General features: G+C 39.5%; 1 protein-coding gene across 1 annotated transcript in view; it reads right to left on the bottom strand.

The window, feature by feature from the left end:
• LOC124622547 (myrosinase 1-like) overlaps positions 1-27,177 on the bottom strand; it is a 92,252-nt gene that overhangs the window by 42,202 nt on the left and 22,873 nt on the right. The window contains exons 3-7 of the mRNA XM_047148284.1: positions 26,789-26,923; positions 15,163-15,285; positions 14,902-15,082; positions 1,925-2,019; positions 278-425 (exon numbers count right to left, since the gene is read on the bottom strand). Of these exons, the coding sequence (XP_047004240.1) occupies positions 278-425; positions 1,925-2,019; positions 14,902-15,082; positions 15,163-15,285; positions 26,789-26,923 (682 nt within the window). The remainder of the gene's footprint in view (positions 1-277; positions 426-1,924; positions 2,020-14,901; positions 15,083-15,162; positions 15,286-26,788; positions 26,924-27,177) is intronic.

Below are 27,177 nucleotides of genomic sequence, written 5' to 3'. Positions count from 1 at the left end.
CTTAAAAAGTAAGTCCTTGCGTCTTCTATGATTTATAACAAATTCAGAACTTGGCAACCAAAATCTGAAGATTACCCTCACTTAATGAGTGGAATTAGTTATAGATGAAATTGTACTGGACTTGTGCTTGTTTCATCTCAACATACAAGCCTAGCTTTCTCCTCTACGCTATAATCTTTGGCGTGAAGTTATTTGCTGAAATTAAAGTTACTAAAATGAAAATTGCTTCATTAGACTGCCACACACAGATCTGGGAAAAGATATATCATATCCGCACCTCTGATGTATTCTACTTCCTCCTGCGTGAAACTCGGCAACCTCGAACGAGGTCGGCCCTCCTCCTCACTGTTGGCATCTACTCTCTCACGCATCACTGCCGGGTAGTCGCCCTCTTGACTGAAGATGGGATGAGCGTAGAGTCCTGCCTGAAAAATGGAAAATTTTTCCCTTGACAAACAACGTCACTTTTAGAATGTGAATGGTGGAAGGGCTATATAAGAGAAATAAGCTTGAAGACAAAATTATAGAAAGGGCAAAGGAAGTAAATGAAGTTGAGATTGGAGATAAAGTACTGTGAGAAAAACTAGACAGGTCACGAATTTTCTAAATCGAAACAAAGTATCTGATGTCGACATTCCTCAGAATTATTGAGATTCTTCGGAGTCGCAGAAATAACAAAACTATTCTTCTGGTAAGCAAGATACAGGAGACAGATGAAGTGCTTCCAGGCTTCAAGAAGAATGTAATAATTCCCAACTCAAAAAAATACTTGACGGGCGGGTGCGAATATCGAATCATTAATGAACAGTCCAAAACATGTATTTGTACAGGAACAGAGGAACTGGTTGGTGACATGAGGGTAGTTTGCGTTCTGGAAAATGAAGGAGAAAGCTTTTGAGAATGTTGACTTAAATAAGCGCTATTAAATTCAGATGGTAACGGGGATGCAGTACAGGGTGCGAAACGCTATTTCCAACTTGTATAGAACCTTCACCGCAGTCGTATTGAAGGACACTGTCGTTGAGAAGTACACGAGAGTATGTTGCAGCTTATCCCCTGCGTAAATTTAATAAGCAACACTGGAAACCAGAGGGCAGCTGGAAATGGGGTTCATGGAGTTCATGGAGAAGAAACTAAGGCTCTGATGTTTGCCGATGACATTGTAAATCCGTGAGAGATAGCAAAGGACTTGGAAGAGCAGGTGCACGGATTGGATTGTAGATTGAAAAGAGGTCACAAGATGAACAACAACAACACAAAGGAAACCAAATTCTCTCGAATTAATGCAGTGGATGCAGAGAGAATTAGATACGGAAATGTGTCACCAAATTTGCAGAGGCGTTTTGCGTAAGGAATTCCCTTCTGAACGTTTCTTACTAGAGGTTAGCATTGTACGGAATGAAATTTGAACAGCAAGCAATTCAAAAGAGAACAGAATAGTTTTAAAAATGTGGTTCTGTATAAAGATACTTCAGATTAGATCAGAAGATCAAATTACTAATGTTGAGGTACTTAATCGACTTTGGCAAATAAGAAACTTCTGACACAACCTGAATAAAAGAATAGATGGATAGACAGATAGGACACATCCTTTGTTCTCTATAACCATCAGTAGTTTGGCTTTGATGAGAAGTAGAAGCTCAAGAACAGTAGAGGGAGAATAATATGTGAAACTGCCTCAAAAGAATTTAGGTTGCGGCAGTTGTTCAGAAATGAAGAGGTCTGCACGGTATCGGCTAGCGTGAAAAGGTGGATCAATCCAGTTTTCGGTCATCAGACCACAAGAACAAAAGAAAACGATTTAACTGTTACACAAACGATACAACATAGTAGGCGTCATTCATCTTGCAGTGTTTAAAACCAATGAGAGTTACAGTTACATCCTATTCTGAAACAAGATATAAAAGTTCTTTATTGTATTCACCTCAAATTGCTGGTATCTCTCGGCAGCTTCAATGTCTTCTGTCGAATTCGTAAGCGGCTCGCTTCCTTGGATATTCAATGTAATTCCAACACTGCCTGAAATGCGGAAAGAATATTGCCTGGCCGTTTCACATAGTATTTGAATGAATGTACAATAAAAATGATACGACTGTGATGTATTCTTCACAAGATGTATATTGACTAAAGAAATATTCCATTAGCTACAGTAACATCGTTTGACGAACTATTGTGATCACATGATGCACTATCCAAATTGTCCTATTTCTTACATGTTTTTATGATGCTTCTTTGCGTTTTTAGCGGTACATAGACCAGAAATAATATCACAAGATAATGATTAACGAAATTATGCTTATAAAAATAGGTTCCTTGTCCACCAAATGATAAGTTTGCATGATTATTGTAAAGTTTATGCAACCAACGGCTTTATTAATGTGTGTGGGGTTATGAAATGATAAATTCCTTTTTTATGTTGCAATGTGTAGACTGTAAACCTTCATCAATAATTTCACTACAAGCCACTTGCCATGCGTTTTTTTGTCTCATTATTCATAATGTTACTGAACTGTACGATCCTGAATGTGTTCCTCCGCATGTATAAAGCTGATGCTAACGTGAAGGCTAATAAGTGTTCAGATCAAAAAGAGGAATGGATAAGGACAGGGCAAATCTATGAGGGAGTAATGGAAAGGCCAAGATGGTGGCCTGTCTTCTCACAAAGGCCTGAAGCATAAATCGATTTAACAGCTCACTGAATCAAAAGTGATAACTGAATCATAAATTTCATAGTTTAAATTGTTTCAGAAGGTCTTACATCCATCTCAGATTAGGAAATCACATACGTTCCATACATCATTGTTCCAATCATAAACATAATAATGACCTTTCCATATGTGGTTTCACTGAGTAAGATGACGACACAATGTGGTCCATGTCAAAGATAAATAAATTATTTTTCAGTGAGCAGGAGTAAAAGAGCATTCAGGGCATTCCCTAACTCTTGTTTTCGTGGTTTCCGTAGTCACTTCAACTGACAGCTGGAACACTGGTCCTAATTAGTGTTTCCATCCTTGAAGATCTGAGCTAGTATTCAGCCATTAATAATCTAAGGTCGAAAAGAAGCTAAGCTGTATTCGACCTTTATTGACAGCATTTTAATTTCGTCATTGCAGCTACAAGTGTTCGTTTTTGTCACCATACGCGTTTCGCTTTATTGAAATAAAGCATTGTCAATACTCTGTAACGAATGATATTTCAAATTTTACTTCCTTTCTAGATCTAAAACCATTTCGTTACAAGAATGTTGATTTTTACTTACGGTATTTCATGCCTGGTTTTTCTCTTACATCACTAAACGCTGTCTGCCTGCATATTTTTGGGTTTTTCTTCGTTTGGCGCTGTTGAATCTGGCCTACTCCCGTATGGCACAGCAGAACTACACATTTTTAAAAAATTCTAACACAACACAATATAGCACTACTACTGTTTACTTGAGACTTCAGGTGAAATATTTATAGTGTTTTTTGTGTAGTGTTACCAACTATAACACAAGGTTTTCTTCAGCCTAAAATTGTTCTTTTCCAGCAGTTCAGAATTTTCATTTAGTTATTTTACTATGTATTTATTGCATGTGTAAGGAAAACTAAATATTGTTGTAGGAGTTGAAATGTAGCTTTGGGGTCTGTTGGGTGGGATGGGGGGGGGGAGGGGAGAGATGAGAGGCAGAGATGAGTGAACAGTAAGTACAAAATAGTGAGATGGAGAGTGAGTTGAAGGAAAAGGGTGACGAACTGTATGTAAAATGAAAGGGACATGGATCGGGATGGGAGGGGGCAAGGAGAATGATGATATGAGACAGTGAGTTACAGGAAAAGGTATTAAGTTCTTTTTTTCCAATGTGTTGTTTATACAGTGCCTTGTTCCGAATATATATTTCGTCATTGAGTAATTTGTTGTTGTTTGTTAATGCCTTATGTGTGTGAAAGTTGTCTTGGAAGGGGAGGAGATGGAATGTCTGTCTTTATTGAGTTTTATGATGATTATATCTTTTTCTATACAATATGTTGTGTGGTATTCTTTTGTATGGTGGTCTGCAAATGTTGAATGGCTTGTACTGTATTTCCATACACTGATGTGCTCTTACATCTTTTGTCAAATGTTTTGCCAATCACCAGCATGTAGATTCATTACGCAGTCCCTGCAACTGAGCTGATTGATCCTGGTTTATCTTTGTAATTGCCTCGTTTTGATTTTAGTTTAAGGATTGAATTTCTAGTAAGCTGTTTGCTTTGTATGCAATACTATGGCCTAATTTTTGGTTATATTACCTAATATGTATATTTATTTTATGTGTTAGTTTGTTGTATGCAATTTTCTCTAGATTGTGCTGCTTGTATGTGGTTATGTGATTTGTTTGTTTATCATTTGTGTCTTTACTTTAATGCTAATGTTACTTACTAGTTCTTCTTCTTTGTATCTATTTTAGTCATATCTGTTCAATAGAGGCAAGCGCTGTTTGATAGTTAGAAATCCTTAGCGACATTTTATTAAGTCTGTTTAAACTTATATCTTATGCAGCTGTTTTGTGTTTCTGTAAGTGGTTTCAGGTTTCCTTTTTCATTTATTATTGTGTCCCCTGTTGTGGGTTTTCTTTATATGTCAAGGGTGTGGTTGTGATTGCCTTTCTATGGTTGTGTCTAGAAAGTAGATTGTGTTCCTTTTTCTTCTTTTGTTGCCAAGATTATGTTCATGTGTACTGCATTTGTGTAATTGTTGTATTTTGTTTTGGAATTCATCTACCAAGGATATTATGTCATTTATGTTCCTGTACCAGTAGTTGAGGTAGCTTCTACCCATGATCTGTTTTTCTCTGTGATTACTTTCTCTAAGTGGTTAATGAGTATATTGTTTAGTGTTCCTGAAATAGGTGAACACATGGTTAAACCCTGTTTCCTGTATGTAGTATTCCTAACTTAACACAAAATTATTTTGTAACAATAGTGTGGTTGTAACAATTTTATTCTGTTCATGGTATAACTCTTTGTGGGCGTCCACATTTTCTTCAATTAGTATACTGGTTCCCTTTTAATGGGGAGCAAACTTCCTCTGTATGGGACTTTCATAACACTTCTTCTGTTACCTGACTTGTATGTCCTATCGCCTCCTCATTTCCTGTTTTGTATTAATGGGTGAACTGTGATTGCATCTGTTGTCCTTGCAGGTATGTGGGAGCTGCCTCAAAATTTGCTATTTGACAGACAGGAATATTTCCCTAATGGAATGTCCACCGGCATCTCATGTTGTTTGGCTGAGAATTTTTTTATTCAAGTCTCTCTTTATCCTTGTCTAAAAGTTTTCCTATGTTCTCGAGTTTGTTACTAAAATATACTTGAAATTTTTTGTTGTGATTCATTTTAACTTTTTATGTTGGTTTTGGTGACAAACTCCTGTGTGTTTCCTATATATTCTTCTGTTTCTATCAGCATAACAATTCTGCTTTTGTCAGATTTTGCCATAACAACATTTTTTGCTTGCAGTTTCCTTCTTAGACTTTTTTAGTTTTGTGTGTATTGTCTTCTTTTTTAATCTGTGTTGCTATGTTTTTAATTTCTTCTTTTATTAATTCTCATGTTAGTTCTGTGTTGACATTATTGTATTTTGTTCTTCTGTGGTGAGAGTATATTCGGGTTCTATAACGAGAGATTCTTTTTTTATCATTTACTGATGAGCCCACATTGTGTTTTAAACTCTGTTCTGAGAGCTGCTGTCCATTTCTGGTTTATATCTGTCAAATTGTCATCCCTTGGACAGAAATAGTGTATATGTATGTGTTTGTTATCATGTGGTTTTGTATTGTGAAATTTATAGTTGTCTTTTATGGGTTGTTCATACTTGTCTATAGCTCTGCATGTGCAGCAGGCGAATTTTCCCATGATGGTAGCATATATAGTATGGTTTTTTAATATTTCTGCTACCTGAAGATGAATTTTATAAAACTTTTTGTTCACATTTACTCATTGAAATGATTTATTTTCGTGTTTTCGCTGCTTTCGAACTATTTTTGGCCTATACATTTATGTCTTTGGCACAAGTCGAATAAATTTACAATGGCTATAAAAGCGGATGGTTTGAACAGTTTATGCAGATTACGAAGAGTATTCTTGAAATGATAGTGGCCAGCTGAGAATGTTTGACAAGCTACGGTACACCAGATGTAATTTCGCATGTTATGGCTTACGTTTGATACTGGAAGTTTTCAGTTAGCTCGGAATAGCGTTTTTGCCTATTCTAGTGTGCTTAGTATATCATTATTGCTTCATCCATTATGTCCTATTTTGTTTTGAAAGTAGAAAACTTTATCACCTTCCATATTATATGGCTACCAGTTTTGATATTACATTTATTGCTAATCCTATTTATGTCTTTGCTCATTGTTTTCGTCTTTCTTTCTTTTGTTTATCTGCACTGCGCTTTCTTTGCACATTAGAATTTGCAATCCATCTAACAGGTCTTATTCTTTATTTTATTTATGTATTTCTCGGAAGACAACAACACCATCTGCAGATGTTATAACTGAAAGCCTTCTCACATGAATTTTCATTCAACAGCTGATTTTTTTTTTTTTTTTTTTTTTTTTTTAAGTTTCCGATACATGGATTGAACAAGGTTTTCTGTATGATACATATGTCCTTCTGGCGATCGTTTCCTTTTATATTTCGTCACGTTCCTCTTGGAGCCACTTCGCTTTTACTTCCCTGCCCTTCCTGTTGACTTCATTTACAAGTGAATTCTATTTCTGTATTCCTGTGCGAAACAATTTTGTACTTTCTTCTTTTGTTGATGATTGAAGTATTTCTTCAGTTGCCCTAGGGACGCTGCAAACTACGTTACTTTATCTATGTTTGTTCTTGCAATTATTGTGGTTGCTCTATATAGACACATCCATTCCTCTTAAAATGCCTATTGTGGTAGTCATTACCGCAGAACCTATTGCCTTAGGGAACTTCAAATGCATTTTATCATTCCTCACTACTTCAGTATCACACGTGTTTGCGCATTGATTACTCCGAACGAGTTTCCTCTACTTCAGCCTAGTGTACACCATTACAAAATTGTGAGCAGAGACTATTTCTTCTCCTGGATATGCGTCACAGTGCAATATGTGATATCGGAATTTTAGTCTGGCAATCATGTAATCCAACTGGTAACTTGCCGAGTGTACAGGTCCCTTCCTCTGGAGAGTGTTGTAACCTGTATTTACTGTTACCAAGAACTAAAGTAGCCTCTCTTCTCCTTCAAGACCGTATTCTTCCGTACCGCTGTCTATCGTTACATCCTTAATTACAGTGTTTCAAGTCCAAATAATTATGATACTTTTATCGAATTTTAGGTAGAGCATTATTCTTTCAGTATGCTCATACACTTTGTCGCTGCGCTGTTCATAGTAACTCACTCTCTGCCGATCTTCATGTTCATAATGAACCGTAACCACCGCCACACACTTTGTTCCTGCTGCTGATATTACCCAATTTCCACGTAACAAAAGATCCTTAACCTCTCGTTAGTTCACTTAACTGGTTCCCGCTTCTTCTAGGTTGACTTTGAATTTCCGTGTTCAGGTTTCTAGCTTCCTTGTCATATTTAGTCTTCTAACATCACCCGTTCCAAATCGTATAATGTCACCCTTTCGTTGGTTATTCAATCTTTTATCCAAGATCACACTACCTTTTACAGTCCCTTTCTGGAGATGCATAGCCATTAATCCAGTCTCTCGAGTCAATGGAAGCTTCATCGTGAAGCTTCAATCACAAGTCACATTTAGAGAGGATTAAGCATTTTCAGTCCCTGCTGTAGTGGCTTCCATTGCCTTCTCGGGAATCATCCTGATTCTTACACCTCTAAGGACAGTTTCCCACACCAAGTGTGGTAATATAAAATCCTGTCCACTCCTTTGGCATTTATTAGACTGTTGTCATAATGAGTGTGACTTATAACGAAAGTAACTGGGCGCCACTGCAAATGATTCTAATTAATAATGTAAGTAGTGTATGGGGTGTAAACTGGGAACTAAGACTCTTTGATACAGATCGTAGACCCTAGCCCTAGACCTCAGTGATGATACTGTGACCTGTTTTTACCAAAATCTTCATCATTATATACCGTGTAGCTTACTGAGAAAACCCAGTATTTAGTCTGTAATCCACCATATATTACAACAGTGCCTCGTATCAGTTTTTTCTTCGTTTCGTTTTGAACGTCGGACGACCACTTTAATTACTGACAGCTTTATTTATTTAGTCTTTCTCCTTGCCCATTATTGTTTCATTCTCATATATTGCAACCGTCTTCGCTCTCCTGTTCTGCCGGCCGCGGTGGCCGTGCGGTTCTAGGCGCTGCAGTCCGGAACCGCAGGACTGCTACGGTCGCAGGTTCGAATCCTGCCTCGGGCATAGATGTGTGTGATGTCCTTAGGTTAGTTAGGTTTAAGTAGTTCTACGTTCTAGGGGACTGATGACCTAAGATGTTAAGTCCCATAGTGCTCAGAGCCATTTCAACCATCTCCTGTTCTTATAGATTGTGTTCTGGCTATAGTTATGTCCTGTAAAGCTGTGGAAGCCAGAATTTTTAATTTAAAAACCATCCTGTCGTGTATTTCTGACTGATGTATCCCCATTCCTTCCAGATCACTGTGCACCTATCGGCTCGAGCGCATTTTGGTTCTCTTGTTCACAAGAAATAGTATTATTTTCTGTGTTAGCCTCCCATGGCCAATTCTTAGGATGTGTCTGAAGAATATGCTCCTTCTTTCCTGGCGACATCCGAGATCCTCTCTAGTTGATATACAATTCTCCATTCGCTCGTCGTCAGAACTGACTGTCTTCCAGTTTTCGATTTGTCAATATCCTCTTAATAATTTTCCGTTCCATTAGTTCATTAGTTCTAGTTTCGTAAATATTTCAGTCCTTACTAGTTTAAAGGTTTCTGCTGTGTATAAGGCTTCAGGGCCGTTCACTCTCTGGAAGTCTTAGTTTATCACTGATAGAAATATTCTTCTTAATGTAGGTATTCCTTGATAATTGTGTGCTAAGTTAATTTTGTTTGTTCGGGCTCTCATCGATTCCTTTCTATCGACCCAAATTCTATCCATCCTACTAGGTATTTAAATCTTTACAACTTCTAAACATTCCTTCCTCCTATAGTCATACACCTAAGAGATGCCTTGAAGCTTGCCGTATATCGCATCGTCTCGATAGTGATCTGTAGGCCCCCTTTGCCCGCTTGTACCTGTAGTTGCCTGGGTTGATTAACCTTCTCCTCTAACAATTCTAACAATATCACAATATCGTCTGTGAATGCTGGACAATTTACCCGTATTACTTTTCCCTTACACCCCAATCGTATTCCACCAATTCTTCTCGTTTATAGTCGCCTTTCCCTGATCACCCCATCTAATCGACAGTTAAAGAGGAATGTGAGAAGTCCATCTTCCTTTCTGGCTCCGGTTTTATCATTGCGAGCATACGAAAACTTTCCTCTGAACCTAAACTTGGATGTTGTGTTGTTTAAGATTTGTTTCATCAGTTCACCGAATATCCTACCAAAACTCATGTCTTACCATTACTTACTTAGTGTATTCCGAAAAATTTTACTTATTAGGGGCGACCAAATAGTTTCCGTTTGAGGGCGTTGCTGCAGTGCATGTGCAACTTAGACCGACTTCGATGCACGTACACAGTGTATCCCACGAAAACAGCGACATACCTTAGGGACAGGTTCTTCACACAGAAATATATAAAACATGTCTAATGAAAAGGGACTTTAAAAGGCATACCTTAAAAGGGTATGCAGTCTTATTCATCTTCTGTACTATGATATTGACCTTATTTACTGCAAGGCCTTACTTTCCATATTTTATGAGGAAGAAGTGTTAACCAAAACAAGAAGTCTGCTAAACACGCGCTGAACTATGAGCACTTGTTCGTTGTCACCAGTGTGAAATACATCTCTTTTGCTACACAAATGCTCGTATGTCCTAAGGAATCCATTTTAGAGCCCATGCTTTTTTCTTATTTTTGGTCCATACTACCTCCTCCCAAAATATGAAAAGCAATGATCTTGCAATAGAACAGATGTGTTTAATAGCATCGAATACGAACAAGTGCTCGTATCACTTAAGATGATCCCTTTAGATGCCTTTATTGTTTTGGTGTAATGAATCCATAAACGAGAGCTACAGCGTCGTTATTACCATATTCGTCAAAAGAGGGCAAACGTACTGCCATTCCTTTCTTGGCTGTTCAACGAGAAACACCGGAGAATGAAAAATGCTCCAGTGCATATACAACCAAGCTGGGGCAGCACCTCTGTCGAAAGTCATCGCTGTGGATTGGTGCGCCAAGTTCGGCGCTGGTCGTGTTTCGAAACAAGGCGCCGATCGATCTGGCAGGCCAGCTTCATCCATTACAGCCCAAGTGCTAGGAACTGGTCCTTGCCTCTCCCACTGCTACTATCGCACCCCTGGTCCCTCAAAAAAGGCCTTGACAGGTGGACAAGTACTGTCAGATAAGTATTTGGAGCAGGTAGTTACGGACCTCTTCACACAGCAGAATATGGTGTTTTATCAAATGGGTATCCTCATCCCAGTGCATCATTGGTATGATTTCCTTAATTCTAACGGAGATTTTGACCATTTGGCATAAGGATTCTGGATTCGACGGCCTTCGAAACTTTTGACCGCCCCTTAAACCGTAACTACCTTACCCTATCCGTAAACAAAGAGCTAATAAACTATATCTGAGAATTAGTTTATTTAATAACCTGTTACTCCCAAGGGCGTAGCGCTTAAATTCTGTTCATGTCTGACACTTAACAAGTGGTATAACAAAGTAATAAACTTTAATTAAAATTGAAGGGAAATCTAAACCTGTACCAGTCAGGAATCAGATAAAACACCTACCTACATAAACATACTGAGTACAGCTATCAGTGTCATCTTAGGAAGGTCCCCATTTATATAGCTCAATGTAAAATTATTAAACCTGAATTCAGTCAAGCTAAGCGGAATATTTCCACTGGTGGTCTTCTTCGCGGAATCTAGAATCTGCTTGGATACGATGATACAGCAGCTTATCTAGAACTATCTCTGAAATTATTTCTTATGTTCGCATAGCGCTTGTATTCATTGTTGTGCAATGATGAACAGTTCGATGGACTGTCAGTGAGAGTCGTCCAATAAAATAGCGCTTTATATAGGACTGATAAATGAGAAATATTTCTTTATTGGTTTATTTTGCTGGCGTTTAGGTTTCTTCTCAAAAATGTAAACATTTATTGATAGTTTTATTGATATTGAAGTAGATTGTACTTTCTTTATTTATATTAATAATTATTTTCTCTATTGAATTTGACTATGTTTATTTTTTAACTGTTTTTTGTTTGTGAAGGGGCTTTGTGTCTTTCTATTTTAGTTTCAATAATTCGTCCCTATGGTAGTCGTTTCTTTGATTCTTTTATGTAAAATATTTATTTATGACTTTTTATCTCTCTAAGTTTATTAAACAATTGTTGGTTCATTACTTGTTGTTTCTGGCCATATTTATTACTATGATTTGTGTTTGTTCTTATGCTGATCTAAATATACTTAGATATTATTTGGGTATTGATTATTTTCCTCTCAGTTAAATTTTATTGAGTTTCTAAATTAGTTCTTTAATAAACAGTGTTAGAGGCTGAGTTTATTTAAATTCATGTAATTCTAATTTCGTCATTTTTACGATTTTCATTTTAATGAATATGCTGTGTTCTTCTTTTGATGTTCAGTAAATTGGAACAGTAACATGCGATGCCTTGTCTTTACCTACATCCAGAAACGACTTACGACCTACATCACTAAAAAGCACAAGAGTTACATTACACTAAAATGGACACGACATATCTTTGATAGTTGTAGAACTATATTTTGAAACTATTAACATATAAAAGCGCAAACACTGACAATATAATCCATGTTAATAACTTGTTAAGGGGAGCCAGAATGATGAAAATTACAAAATTAACGTTTTCTGCTTATTTTTCATTATAAAGTTATTTGGAGTTTTCTGAATAAAACAAATCAAGTTTCACCCTTCTAAGTGAATTCTAAGTGTGATTTTTATCGCTGCAAATTTGATGCACAGCGTAAACGGTTGTAGTGACTTGGTGTGTCACCTTTGATGGCACTGCTCGCTAGCTGCAAGCAGGGTGACTTTGTGGAATTAGACAGTGTTTGGTTTTCAACTTCGTATGGCTTTATCTCTGTGACAAGTGACTGTTCATATTGGTAAACATAAACGCTATGCCGTGTGTGTTGACATATGGAGATTTCTTTGTGTTATTTAGCTGTTCAATTTTGCGTATTTGCCGCATTTTGCTCGTACCTGTTTTACGTATTTGGTTTGTGGATATCAATATGCCCCGTTTCAGCAATCAATTGCTTAAGAAAAGGCACAATGAGTGGAAGAAGAAATCTTTTGTTGTTTCGAAGGGAGGTGCTGCTCAGACTGCTTCACCAACTACTCGAAATGAATGTGATAGAACTTCTTCCAGCAATAAACTGTGTGACAGCAAAGAAAAATTTGAAAACTATCAAAGTGACAGTAATGATGTGAATGAAATAATTAACGTTTCTTTGCTATCTAATATTTCGAGACATAATGTATTATGCCAAACGTGCTAAGAAAGAGAAATGGAATTGAAAATAACTTCACACATTGATTTGGCATGTAAAATGTTATTGAAGTGTAACAAATGTGCTGCGGAAGTTTCGTTTTCTAATTGTTACAGTATTCCTCGTAGGGGTAATAGTGGAAAGAAGGTGTATGATATAAATGTTAGGCTAGTGTATGGCTTGCGTTGCATTGGCAAGGGTAGTGCTGCAGGGAGAACGTTATGTGGAATTATGAACTTGCCAAAATCACCAACCAAGTTTGGATTTTATAATGAATCCGTGAGATTTTCTGCTGGAGATGTTGCTCAAGCAGCAATGAAGAAAGCAGTTTAAAAAGCGGTGACAGATAATGGAAAATGTGGAGATTTAACTGTTGCTTTAGATGGATCATGGCAACATAGAGGTCATAAATCTCTAAATGGAGTTGTGGCAGCTACCAGTGGACACAGTTGCAAAGTAATTGATGTTGCTATTGTCTTAAAACATTATAGATGTAAGGGCAAAATCAAGGAAGGGCATAGCGAAAGTTGTGAAGCAAATTTTCTTAGCACGAGTGGAGTGATGTAAGTAGAGCGAGCGAAAGCAATTTTTTCCAGATCACAGGAGTGGTATAATGTACGATACACTAACTATCTAGGAGATGGTGATTCTAAAGGGTATAAAGCTGTAGATGAACTCAAACCTTATGGGCATCAAATTCACATTAAGAAACAGGAGTGCATTGGACATGTGCAGAAGTGCATGGGGGCTCACTTGCACAAACTAAAGCAGACATTAGGATCCAAGAAGCTTAGTGATTGTAAGACTCTTGGAGGAAGAGGAAGATTGACAGATGAAGCAATTGATAGATTGCAGAAGTATGATGGGTGTGCAATTAGGGAAAATACAAGAAGCATTGAGCATATAACGAGAGCACAATGGGCATTATTTTTTTCATACTGCATAAAATAATAAGCACCCACAACATGCACTGTGCCCCACAGGTGATGACTCATGGTGTAAGTACCAATCAGGAATGGAATGTGCCTACAAAAGCAGTTTGCCAAATACTGTAATTGATGTAATTAAGTCCATATTAAGAGATTTATCACAGCCAGACTTATTGGAAAAGTGTTTACACAGCAAAACACAAAATCCAAATGAAAGTGTAAATAATTTAATTTGGATTAGGATTCCCAAAAGAGTGTTTGTACGGATAAAATCATTACATTTTGGAGTGTATGACGCAGCGGTAACATATAATGAAGTAAACATTATCAAATGTGAAGTGCTGAAACGTTTAGGTTTCCAACCAGGACACAACACCCTTTCCACAATGCGCCTAATTGATGAAGAGAGACTAAGAGGTGCAGGAAGAAGAGACAGAAGCGTACAACATGCAGCAAAAGGGAAGTAAAGACCAGTGAAAAGGAAACTAACACTGGAAAATGAAGAGGACGCTGATAATCCATCATATGGGGCAGGAATGTATTAAAAAACTTCAGAGGCCATTTCCCATAACTTTAAAATTTTCATTTTTGAGGAACATTTTCTCAAAAACTGCTAACAGCATATCAATGAAATTTATAATTTGTAGAAATTTATATGTGGTTTACTGCTTTTCCTTCACTTTATAACAATTTGTAAAAAAATATTGTATAATTTAAGAGTTATAGAAACAGAAGTTCATAATTTTAGAGAAAAAATAAGCATCTGTTTAAAAAAAAGTGTAAAACAAAAACCAATAAATATTCCTTAACATGGAATTATAACTTTGTAGAGAAATATTCACTGAACATGTAGTCCAAATTTCAGAGCCATATGTTTAATGATTTTAGAAAAAATATTCCTTCTATTTGCTAAAATTAACATGGAGGAGATGGATTGTTCCGGCTCCCGTTAACTTTACGACTGAAGCTTTCGCGAAACGCGGCTCAAAAATGTGTCTATAAGATTTAATATCTTTCTTAATACGTCTGCTTTCCTCCAAGGCCGACGGTCATCCTCCCAAAATTTATCTTTGTCCTTTTTGTCTCTCCATTCACGCTCTCGCTGATAGCAACTCAAAAGACCTGAATATTTTCATTGAAATATGAAGGCAAGACAAAAAGTGCTTCCAAATGAGAACCCAGGTCGTCTAGGGAAAGAAGTTGTGAAAAATAAGTAAAACATTGCACCTCATTGAATCAGGAAGCGTATTTGAAGGTTTTTTTTTGTCAAAACTATTGAAAGGGAGTGCGAGGCAGTGAGCTGTGCGCCACGCGCCGCCTCACCGTTCTGCGCGGCCCTGTACTGCTGGTCGTACAGCCGGTAGACGCGCCCGTGCGCCTTGAGCAGGGTGTGCGCCGCCAGGTAGTCGCCGATGCCAGGCGCAGGCTGCGAGGGCGCCCAGCCTTCGTTCGCGTAGCCCCGCACGAACGCCTCCGGCTCGTTGAAAGTGATCCACCACTTCACCTGCGGGCCCTCGTCAGGTCAAACGGGCACTGAGGACATGAAGCGACGCTAAAGTTCAAAGGCGACCTGCTAGTACTCACCCTGTCGCCGAAATTGTCAAACAGCACCCTGGCGTACTCCACGAAGTAGTCTGCCATCAGGCCGTTGGTCCAGCCGCCAATGTACTGCAGCGCTTGTGGCAGATCCCAGTGGTACATTGTCACCTGCACCAGATGCATATTTGTTAGTGAAAGAGTAACGTGTACAAGCGTAGTGAAGAAATATCTCCCCTGGAATGGAACTTTATCTCATGGACAAATGGAACTTTATCTCATTACCATTAATATTTCCTATCTGTTGAGGAATTATGCAGGTCCCACGCAGCCAATATCATATCACATATGTGTTACATACCAAAACCGAATAGAATAAATATATGTTGTGGTTTTCTTACTGTTCAGTGCAGTCACTAGTATGGTGCAGCTATCCGTGCCATTCTGGTCTGAGCGGGCCCTTTCATCTCTACATATCCTCTGATACCTACATCAACTTGAATCCGCTTACTGTATTCAGACGTTGGACTTTCTCAACATTTTCCATGCTCACACACTTTCTTCCATTCTTCTGATCATTCGGGGATGACACAGCCATTCGATCCTTTCTTTCAGTCAAGTTGTGCCACCTATTCTTTTCCTCATACATTCGATTCAGTACCTCCTCATTTGCTACAGGTATGCATGACACAGCATGCTTACCAAATATGTTCCAAAACGCCGCGCATAAAAACGCGAGTTCCGGTACTCATACGTCCGATCCTATTGGTGATAAAAAGGTAGGGTCAAGTGGTTTCGATAGCCCTTTGGCTAGCGATCATTTTCATGCCGAACAGAAGGATCGTCGTAGTGTCGCTATCCTACATCCCTCAGCAACACTTCCTCCTGCTTAGGCAAATGGAGCAAATGGGCTGGTTCTTTATGCATTTGATTTGGTCTACGATGGGCTTGATAGGGCTTATGGAGGAACCATTAGCTCATGGACAGTTCCACTGAGAGCCCACAAATAAAGGTTTCTTATTATCTTTTGCCGTCATCAGCAGACCAAAACCCAGCCGATGATCCCAGTATGGCTAAGTTATATAGTCCTGACAACCAGTCTCGAACAACATTGAAATATTCTTCAAATCTCTGTATTTTAATTTAATCAAAGTAAATGGTATACTCCTGAACGAATTAATGAGTGAACTAATAAATCAATGAAGCAGTTGCCTAAGTTCATGGGTGGTTGCTCAGAATGCCCCCAAAAATATTTGTTCACCATTTTCTCGCCGTCAGCAACCATTATACTCTTACTAGATACCGCGGTTCAAATGTACCCCATTCGTACAAGTAAAATATGCAAGTAAAAATTAAAAATTAAGTTGGTGTGAGTGACACACCACGATGTAGCAGGGAAAAGAAGGGAACCAATGGAAAAATGCTCCTATCAGAGCACAAAAAAAGCAAATACGCTCAGTTTTAATAAAAGACTTTGAAAAGTGGAGGAACAGCTGCCTCGTTCTACTTCCCTCAGCAGCTTTAAAAATTTTCCCACAGACATTGGCATGGGTAACTACTCACTCTTTTTTTTTTTATTCTGAAAGAGAGGGAGACAGTGGCTATGGGAAAGAGATGGAGAAGAAATAATATTGGACGATAGTAGATAGTGGATGTCTTATTGAAGTTGAAGGACATAGTGGAAGTGGAACATAGTGAGAGAAGCGTGTTAGGAAAAGAGTGAAGGAGATAATGCTACTGGGACAGGAATAAAGAGATGGAGAGAGTGATAGCCAGTGACAATAAGAGTCTCTGATAATGACAACGATGAAGAGAGAGATCGTTACAGTGTGAAGGGGAAGCAGCAGTGGAAAGGAATGAATGAGTAGCAGTAAGAGAGAACAAGAGGGAGACAATGAAAGGGAGAGGAGGCTTCAGTAGTAGAACAGAACGAAGGCGACTTTGCCTGTGACACTGGATACAGACAGCTGGAGAGCCACAAAGAGATAACAACAATGAGTTGCCATGACCAAAGGGGCAGTTGAAAATGGATAGGTATGGGAGGATGTGTCCGTGGTTTAGGGATAGCGTCTTTGATTAATAATCAATGGTCCTTGGTCTCGGGTTCGAAACCCGACGCCGCTTATATTTCGATTAATAATCAGCTTTGGCGACCGAAGACTTCCGGCATATGAACTCACCCTCATTCAGTCAATGGCTTTGTCAAAGAGAGTGGAGGAGCTGACAGAGGTTCAGGACACCCTCTTGTCGTTGGGCTGGGAAACTGCCCCTAGAGGCGGAAGAATCAGCAATGACCAGCGGCATGAGGATGCCGAAGGCAATAGAAACCACTGCATTAATGAAACGTAACATATATCCAAAGAAATGAGCCCGTAATTGACAAAGTGTTCTGATGACCTCTCTATTGGCAAAATTTTCCCGAATAGTCCCCCATTCGGATTTCCGGGATGGGACTCCCTAGGGGTAAATGACGATGAGAAAAATATTAACTATTCAACGATGGGATAGCGTTATACAAGTCGGGGCGTCGAATGTCAGATGCTTGAATGGGGTAGGGAAGCTAGAAAATCTGAAAAGGGAAATAAAAGGCTCAATCTAGATGTAGTAGGCGTCAGTGCGGAGAAATGGAAAAAAGTCAAGGATTTCTGGCCAGATGAATAAAGCGTAATATCAACAGCAGCAGGAAATGATGTAACGGGAGTAGGATTTGTTGTAAATAGAAATGTAGGACAAAGAGTGTGTTATAGTGAACAGTTCCGTGATAGTGTTGTCCTCATCATAATCGACAGCAAACCAAGACCGACGACGATAGTTCAGGTATACGTGCCAACGCCGCAAACTAAAGATAAAGAGGTAGGGAAAGTATATGAGGATATTGAAAGGGTATACAGTATATAAAGGGAGGTGAAAATCTAATAGTCATTATGGACTGGAATGCAGCTGTAGGGGAAGGAGAAGAGGAAAAGGTTATAGAAGAATATGGACTTTGGGCAAAGGATGAGGAAGAAGAAAAACTAATTGAGTTCTGTAATAAATTTCAAATATTAATAACAAACACGCTAGAATCACCAAAGGAGGAAATATGCTTGTAAACGACTGGGTAATACAGGAATATTACAATTCGATTACATCATGGTCAGACAGAGATTCCGAAGTCAGATACTGGAATGTAAGGCGTATCAAGGAGCAGCTACAGACTCACCTCGCACTGTAGTAGTCATGAAGCGTGGGCTGAGTTCAAGGAATTAGTCACGAAGAGTCGATGCGCAAAGAAGTGGGATACAGAAGTACAATGGGTAACGAGACACGCTTGAAGTTCTCCACGGCTACAGATACAGCAATAAGGAACAGCCCAGCAGGCAGTACAGTTGAAGAGGAATAGTCATCTCTAAAAAGGGCTATCACCGAAGTTGGAAACAAAAAAAAGGTACAAAGAAGATAACTACGAAGAAACCATAGTTGACTTCAGCTGATCGATGAAAGAAGGTAGTACAAAAATATTTAGGGAAGTTCAGGAAAACAGAAACACAAGTTGCCGAGGAATGTAATAAATAGGAAATGCAGAAAGCTAAGATGAGACTCCTGCATGAAAAATGTGAAGAAATCGAAAAAGAGGGCACTGAAGGTCTCGATGAGGGGAACGAGTTTCCTGATGTGATAGAAGATGAAATAGGAATAGATTTAGAGAAGTAGGGGATCCAGTATTAGAGTAACAATATAAGAGAGCTTTGGAGGTCTCAAGTTCAAATAAGGCAGAAGTGATAGATAACATTCCATTAGAACTTCTAAAATCGCTGGGGAAAGTGACAGCAGAACTATTATTCACGTTGGTGCGTAGAGTGTATGAATCTGGCGACATACCATCTGACTTTTGGAAAAATATCATCCACAGAATTCCGAAGACTGCAAGGGCTGACAGGTGCGAAAGCTGTTGCACAAAATACTTAACAGCTCATGGATCTAATTTGCTGACAAGAATTACATACAAACGGATGGAAAAGAAAATTGAGGATACGCTAGATGACGATCAGTTTGGCCTTAGAAAAGGTAAAGGCATCATAGAGGCAATTCTGACGTTGTGGATCATAATGGAAGAAAGACTAAAGAAAAATCAGGACACTTTCATGGCATTTGTCGAGCTGGGAAAGCGTTCGACAACTTAAAATGGTGCAAGATGTTCGAAATTTTGAGAAAAATAGGGGTAAGCTCTAGGGAGAGACGGGTAATGTACAATTTGTACAAGAGCCAACAGGGAGTACGACCAAGAACGAAGTGCTCCGATTAAAAAGAGGGTAAGAGAGGGGTGTGATATTTCGCCCATAGGTACTAGAAGGAGTTGTTGAAGGCATATACTGTAGAGGAAGACAGAGATTGGAATATATCCACCAAATAGCTGAGGGCGTAGGTTGCAAATGCTACTCTGAGATGAAGAGGTTATCACGGGAGAGGAAATCGTGGCGGGCCGCATCAAACCAGTGAGGAGACTGATGAACCCCCCCCCCCCCCCCCCCCCCCCCCCCAACCTCCAAAAAAAAAAAAGGGAAAACACATAACAGACTTACACCGATGGACAAGACGGCGTAAGCGAGTTACAGTTAGGGCATTTTGTGGGAGTGTGAAATGAGCTAAATGTTGAAAAGAGAGCAAGTGTTTCGCATGCCAACAAATTTGCGAAAATTTTTGAAGCTACTGATGAGGCTACAAAGAGGCAGCTAGTATCCCAGTTTTAGTCAGATTATTTTAATAAACAAGAGTCTAATCACCTTTTTCGTGCTTCGATAGGAGCAATTTTGCTCTGTTTCTTTCAGTCTATGTAATTTTCAGTGTTCTTCTGTAGCTTTACATTTCAAAAGCAGCAGTTCTCCAGTTATTTGAACTGCTTGTCATCCACTTTTCACTTTCGTACAACGCTCCGCTCCATTCTAAAAAGTTAATAACACTTAGATCTACATTTTATCTAAATAAATCTCTCTTGCCACAGAAACACCTTTCATCCCACTGCAATTCTTCCTTTTATACAGTCTTCATTTTCACCATCGCCGATAAATTTTCTTCAGAAATAACAATACTATTCACTAGTTTTAGTGACTCATTTTCTAATCCAATACCCTCAGCATCAGCTGTCTCTGTTCGACTTCATACTATTAACATTGTTTTGCTTATGTTGATACTCATCTAATAACGTCTTCTCGAGACACTTTCTGTTCCGTTCTGATGTTTCTCCTTGTCCTTTGCTTTCCCTCAGAGGGATACAATACAACTGGCCTTTTCTTTCTACACCCTGAATGTTAATTCCCTTTCCAAATTTCCAATTGGTTTCCATTACTGCTTGCTCAATGAATAGTTTGAATAACACCGAGTAGACACAACAACATTGTTTCACTCCCTTCTCAACTAATGATCCGTCTCATGGTCCATCGACTCTTATAACTGCACTCTGGTTTTTGTACAAATATAAATAACTTTTCGCTCACTGTATTTCATCTCTTGTACCTTCATGATTTCAGAGAGCGTAAATACATATACTTAAGCGAAACACAGCATGGTGCAGACAGCAGATACGAATTTGATTGTGTGAAATAAAGATGGAGGGAGCACAAAGGAAAGGAAAGTGATGGAACGATCGATGTCAGTTGCATCGAGACTTTATGCTGATTCAGTAACGCCGAGTGAAAATGAATGCCGGACCACTACTCGAATTCTGCTCCACCACACATTTTCACACGGCGCCGCTGAATCAGCGTAAAGTACCTATGCAGCTAATACCGATGTTTCCTTCCCTTTCCTATCCTTTCTCCCAACCACCTTCAACGCACATAATTTGTATTACAGCTGCTGATTCCGCGATACGAAGATACGGTTCTTTTAGATGACTGATGAAATAAGGGGTAAAAATACTGCGAAACCTTGATTTGTTATGGTGTGATATTGCTACATTATCGCCTGGTTATACGATGGCAGACGTTGTTGTACAAAACACACCTGATGGACAACGTGAGGGTATAGTTCAGAGGCAACCAAAGTGCATCTCGGTAGCCACGTACAGTTCTTACCACAACGTGACAAAGGTGTTGCATCGCTGTGAACGTGCTACATCTCTGTGGTCTTGATACGGCTGAACACGGCCATTAGTTGGTTGGTTGTTGGGGGAAGGAGATCAGACAGCGAGGTTATCGGTCTCATCGGATTAATGAAGGACGGGGAAGGAAGTCGGCCATGCCCTTTCACAGGAACCATCCCGGCATTTGCCTGGAGTGATTTAGGGAAATCAGGGAAAACCTAAATCAGGATGGCCGGTCGCGGGATTGAACCGTCGTCCTCCAGAATGCGAGTCCAGTGTGCTAACCACTGAGCCACCTCGCTCGGTATGGTCGTTAGTAGTCAGAAGTTATTAAACATTTATAATCACTAAATATATTGCTGCACGGAGTGAAACTTACATTCCCTTGCGACACGGACAGTTATCTTCCTGCAATATGCCACCGCCCTCATAGTGCTTTAGATTGCTACTACAGGTCCCTTGCAAGCCCAGGAGAATGTCCCCCTTACCATAAAATTGCGCCCACCGGGCTGCGCACGAATCAAGAAGCATGTTTCAAGGAGCCGTTCACCTGGAAAACGGCGAAGGTGTACTGGTGGAACAGGAGACCTTGTTCTTCCGTCCACGCGACACGCTTCCATTGACCCACGGTCCAGCCTCGATGATCACTTGCAAACTAAAACTGTAACTAACGAGCACGAAGGGGTCGTCATCAGAGTAACACATGTTCAATAATGCTGTGCTACGGAGCGCATGTGTCTACACAAGCAGTGTACTGTGTTGACAGGTCTGCCGCAGATTGCCGCCTCTCCTGACAGCAAACCTCAGACCTCCAACTTCTCTGATGAGGAGTGGACGTCCCACAACTTCTCGTGTCATGGTTTCATCCTCTTTTAACCACTCCCTGTAGCTGCTCATGTCAGTAGCACAAGAGCAGCTGAGCGGCTACGTCATTTCCCAAATTGTTTTCAGGCGTCGGGCTATAGCAAACAGGCCCTTGTGAAAGCATCTGACGTTCGTGGATTCCTCCATTTGTGTCCCGTATCATCCCTGGAATGTTTCCGATTACAAACTTCCCTTACCACATCACTCGCCCTTAACGCCAGCAAGTGAGCTCCAATCTCGCTGTCAGCGTAGGTCATAAAAGTTTTGACTTACTAGTAAGTTTCTAATTTAGTTTATTTATTCTGTTTACTTTTCATATTAAATTACACCCAATTTTGAAAAACATTGAGTTTAAAAGATTGGTTAGAATCAAGTACTTGAAAAAAGTTACTGTAGCACATTTCAGAAAGGAACGTATTATTTACACAAAACCTCATTCTAAAAATACATTGAAGGTCCCAAGTTCGAGTCTAGATCCAGAACACAGTTTTAATTTCACATAAAGTTCCATATCAATGCACATTGCGCTGCAGGGTGAAACTTTCATTCTGGAAACATTCCTCAGGCTGTGCCTAAGACACGACTCCGTAATATCCTTTCGTCTAGAAGTACTAGTTTTGCAAAGTGTCGCAGGAGAGCTTCTGTAAAGTTTGGAAGGAATGCTATGAACTATGGGCGGATATAAAGCTGTCAGAACAAGTCGTGAGCTGTGCTTGGGTATTTCAGTAGATAGAGCACTTAGCCATCAAAGGCAAAGGCCCCGAGTTCGTCTCGCTCAAACAAACTGTTTTAATCTGCCACGAAGTTTAAAACTAAAGACGTATTGGCATTAAATCTCGTCAACCCTTTTTACGATTCCTATAAAATGCTTTCCTACTGATATTATGGAGATGGCTGCTACTTTTCACGCCGACTATTAAACTGTATAGTAGATGTATGAACAACAAGAGAAACCACATCACGAAAGTACCTTCCTGTTTCTTGTTGTGAAGTAAAATGTTGTCCAGCGGTATTAGCATAAAAATAAAAGATTATTTACTAAGTACATACCAATGTATATTTTTCATTGCTTTAGAAAAGCAGAAACTAACATTAATGTTACTAGTGTTCAAACATTGCTCGTTCCATTAATTAGCTAAAGTTAACGACCATCCCGACTTCAGTTTGTCTGCGAACTGAAGAGCGAACGGTATGCCTGGTAGGTTGAATGGCCTTCCCGAAAAGCCGCTGTAAGTGTCTTATAGGATCACGAAGTACTTACTTCACGCGTAAAAGTTTAGTGCAGTTTGCAATAAGTTACACAAATCAGTTCGCGTTCATTTCTTGCGTTGCTTTTATTAATTGCTAATTTATTAATTTTTTACGATGGTAAAAGCTCCTTGAAGCTGTCTGTGCACTACATCTTAGCTGATATGAAAGGTGCAGACGAGTAGAGATAATAAGGACTGGGCTTCTCGTTTCGCAGTTTGCAAAAAATGGTTCAAATGGATCTGAGCACTATGGGACTTAACTTCTGAGGTCATCAGTCCCCTAGAACTTAGAACTACTTAAACCTAACTAACCTAAGGACATCACACACATCCATGCCCGAGGCAGGATTCGAACCTGCGACCGTAGCAGTCGCGCGGCTCCGGACTGAGCGCCTAGAACCGCGAGACCATCGCGGCCGGCGCGGTTTGCAGACGAAGCGTATTAATACACGAACTGTATTAATACACTCAGTTATATGTGCGTTTATAATCTCTTACGAAGCTCATGACGGTTCTACGAGGCGTTGTATTAAAACTATTAACAGCAAAGTATTTTCCATAACATGCATTACCAAGGGGGAAGGGGGTTCTTTCTGTATACTCACACTAAAAAAATGTCAAAAATCGTTAACGTTGAATTATACCTACCACATACCTTTTAGAGAAGGACTCATGCATCAGCAGGATCCAGAACCTGAAAATACCTCTCAGCGCGTTCCTAATAATATTTACGCACTTCCATTAATACGTGCTACTGACCTCCCGAACACCAGAAAAAATAAAAAAAATGCTATTTTCGTTCATTTTTATTGGATTTTCCTCTCTGAATTATAGAGAGATATTGACATGTAAGTAAGGCCCTGTACCTACGTTATTCTTAGGGAAAATTGACATCTGATACGGAGACTTACATTTGGGGTATAGTTTAACTGAAAACATTTATTTAACTCGTAGAGGAATTCAACAAGAAATTTTTTTCAAGTTTCTAAAAGGTAAACTAACTGAGTAGATTACAATATTTTCAAGTGGCCAGCATAGAGTATCCCCGTCCCCCCACACCCCCCTTCCACCATGGGATTGCGAGGATTATTGCTAGTAATAGTGTATGGTGGCTGGGGAGGTTTCCGTGACGGAAACGCATTGTTATGACGGGCTCTAGATATAGTCTACTAGAAGTTCAATAAAAAAAACCAACTGTTGACAGGAACAGACTGTACATTGTAGTACTGGTGACCTCTCGTCCACAGAGTTTCTTCCAGGATTTCATTCTATGAATTATATGTGCTAGTTTTTTTGGGAATGTGGTCCCATGCATTTAACGCCATTTCGTCATTGATATCGCATTTTTGCAGTACTTGTCCAACAGCTGTCATTTAGCTTCCTCATTGCCGGCCGGAGTGGCCGAGCGGTTCTAAGCGCTACAGTCTGGAACAGCGCGACCGCTACGGTCGCAGGTCCGAATCCTGCCTCGGGCATGGATGTGTGTGATGTCCTTAGGTTAGGTAGGTTTAAATAGTTCTAGGGGACTGGTGACCTCAGAAGTTAAGTCCCATAGTGCTCAAAGCCATTTGAACCATTTGTAGCTTCCTCATTTCTGAGGGACAAGGTGAAAACTAGTTTAGCCCAGTGCATTTACAAGTAGAGGCTGCTTTAGTAGCGTATAACAACTGCGCCAACTACTGATATTCAACATGTAACATTATTTTATTGCACTGTAAAGTTCGGGATTTTAGACACGCAATGATCCAAACCTTTTTGCTATGCTCGTGCTAATTTCATCTATATCTCGCCTCTATCAATATCAATGGAGGTTTAATGGTACAAAGTATAAAATTACCGTCAGTGTGATTCATGGCCCTTTCAGAATTCAGAAAGATTGCGAAAATTCGCTGTGACAAGCACCGATATACGGAACAACGTGTTTTGCATCACTGTTAATACAGTAGTCCCTCATTCAATCGCATTCACGGATCAATAAGTGACAAACCAGTGGTGTACACATATTATTTTCTTCGTATACCGTAGATTAAATGTGGAGCAAATTCTACCATTCTGACAAAATGCTTTAGTGGTATTTCGGTTTTCACAAAAATACTGGTAGCCTACTTTCAGAGCACTTGTATCTTCCACATGAATGGAGACACCGCTTGAGGTACATTTTAATCTATACATCCCAACTGAGTGTTTACTTTGAACCCAGGTGTAGCTCTAGGTTCGTGTAGTTGGCGGTGGAGTCTCAGCGGCGCCAAAGTGATAACGGGGCAATAAAAGTCGTTTAGCATTCTCGTTTTCAAGAGATGTAATAAGGTTACATATACGCGGCGGGTTTTTCACCGAGTGTCCGGCACTGCAAAGCAAACAGTGCAAAGCATTTGACGATGGAAGTTCCTGTATTTAGTTCCTGTTGTCTGTACTCCACAGAAGACTATTTGTCGCGTCAATCGGCTGTTACGCACCAGTCACGTGTCTGCCGTCTTGAGCGGTGACGTCTACTCTTCAAAACGTACAGCATTTAATTACTAGTAGGCCTTGATAATAGGGAAAATTAACAACGTGTAGAGGTTTATAAACTCTTTTTGGATGTGTGCATGGTAGATTGGAAGCTACTTTCCATTTAAGAGATAAAGTAAACCGCCACAATATGAGAATATGGGACAATGGGACAAACAAGCCACATACATTATTGAGCTTGAGAGAGTCGGTGTAAAGCTGTATGTGTTTTGCGTCATTTCCGAGACACGATCTACGGTCCATTGTCTTTTTTTCCGTGAAAAGTGTGTGTTTGAATCACACATCTCGATTACTTGGAGATCTGATTTTGCGAGAACAGGCCAAAAAATTCAAATATTAGCAAGATAAAATATCACTGTACTGTCAGCTGGATGTAAGAGCATTCCTTACCACTCTGTTGCCTCAATGACTGATGGGCTGTAAGGGGTGTACAGGCCTCCCATTAAATCATTGGCCTCTAGGATTCCATGATCCCCTGTTACGTGGTTTTTAGCGGTTTTTGAAAGCCTCTAGCAATGCACGAACCGTTGTCACAACTTTGGGTGGTTTTAGAAGTTGCAAACAGTGCAATAACTCCAAATATCTAGCGAAATTTTAGTATGATTTTGACTGTCTTCTGGTAAGGGCAGACAGACCATTTGTTAAAGATAAACGAAAATGTCGTTCCTCAACGTAATTGTGTAAAGTTCCCCATATTTTTATCTGCATGCACGTAAAAGGTGTACCCTTGCGAAAAACGGATGGTCATTTTGAAAATAAGAACCTCGTCGTCTTGTGAAGAAGCCAAATTAACGAATTCCTTACACTTTCATTGACAAAGAAGATATAGTCTAGTGAAATGTAATCGGTCTTCCTGAAACTCTCAATAAAGGTTGGGATTCAACAAATCCAGTGAATATTTTCTTAATTCATGTTTTCGGAAAGTGATTGTCATTTAGTGGTCACAATAGCGTTTGGATAAAGTATTAATAGCTGCTGTTTCACTTACCATGGGTTCGATGCCGTTGTCGAGGAGTTCGTTGATGAGGTTATTGTAGTAGTCGATGCCCGGCTGGTTAATAATGTCCACATCTCCAGTCGGCAAGATGCGAGGCCAGGAGATAGAGAAGCGGTACACGTCCACCTGATTCAGAACAGTTTGAGATAAAGAAATGTTTGAGATAAAGAACGTTCATCACTTGAGCAACAATCAGAGAGGGCCGGACACAACTGTTTCATTGCGAGTTCTTGTCAAGATGGCTATTTTCCCCAAATCCGGGTAAATATCCATAATGTTCTTACACACAACAGTTTTTCACAGATAGTTTTCTATACCACACGAGACCCATTTGGCATCTAATCCACAAAGCTTAATTAGAAAGTACTTTCCAGAACCAC

The sequence above is a fragment of the Schistocerca americana genome, chromosome 7 (genome assembly GCF_021461395.2).
Source record: "Schistocerca americana isolate TAMUIC-IGC-003095 chromosome 7, iqSchAmer2.1, whole genome shotgun sequence".
Lineage (NCBI taxonomy): Eukaryota > Metazoa > Arthropoda > Insecta > Orthoptera > Acrididae > Schistocerca > Schistocerca americana.
The sequence above is the reverse complement of the archived record's forward strand: the minus strand, read 5'-3'. Positions and strand labels throughout refer to the sequence as shown.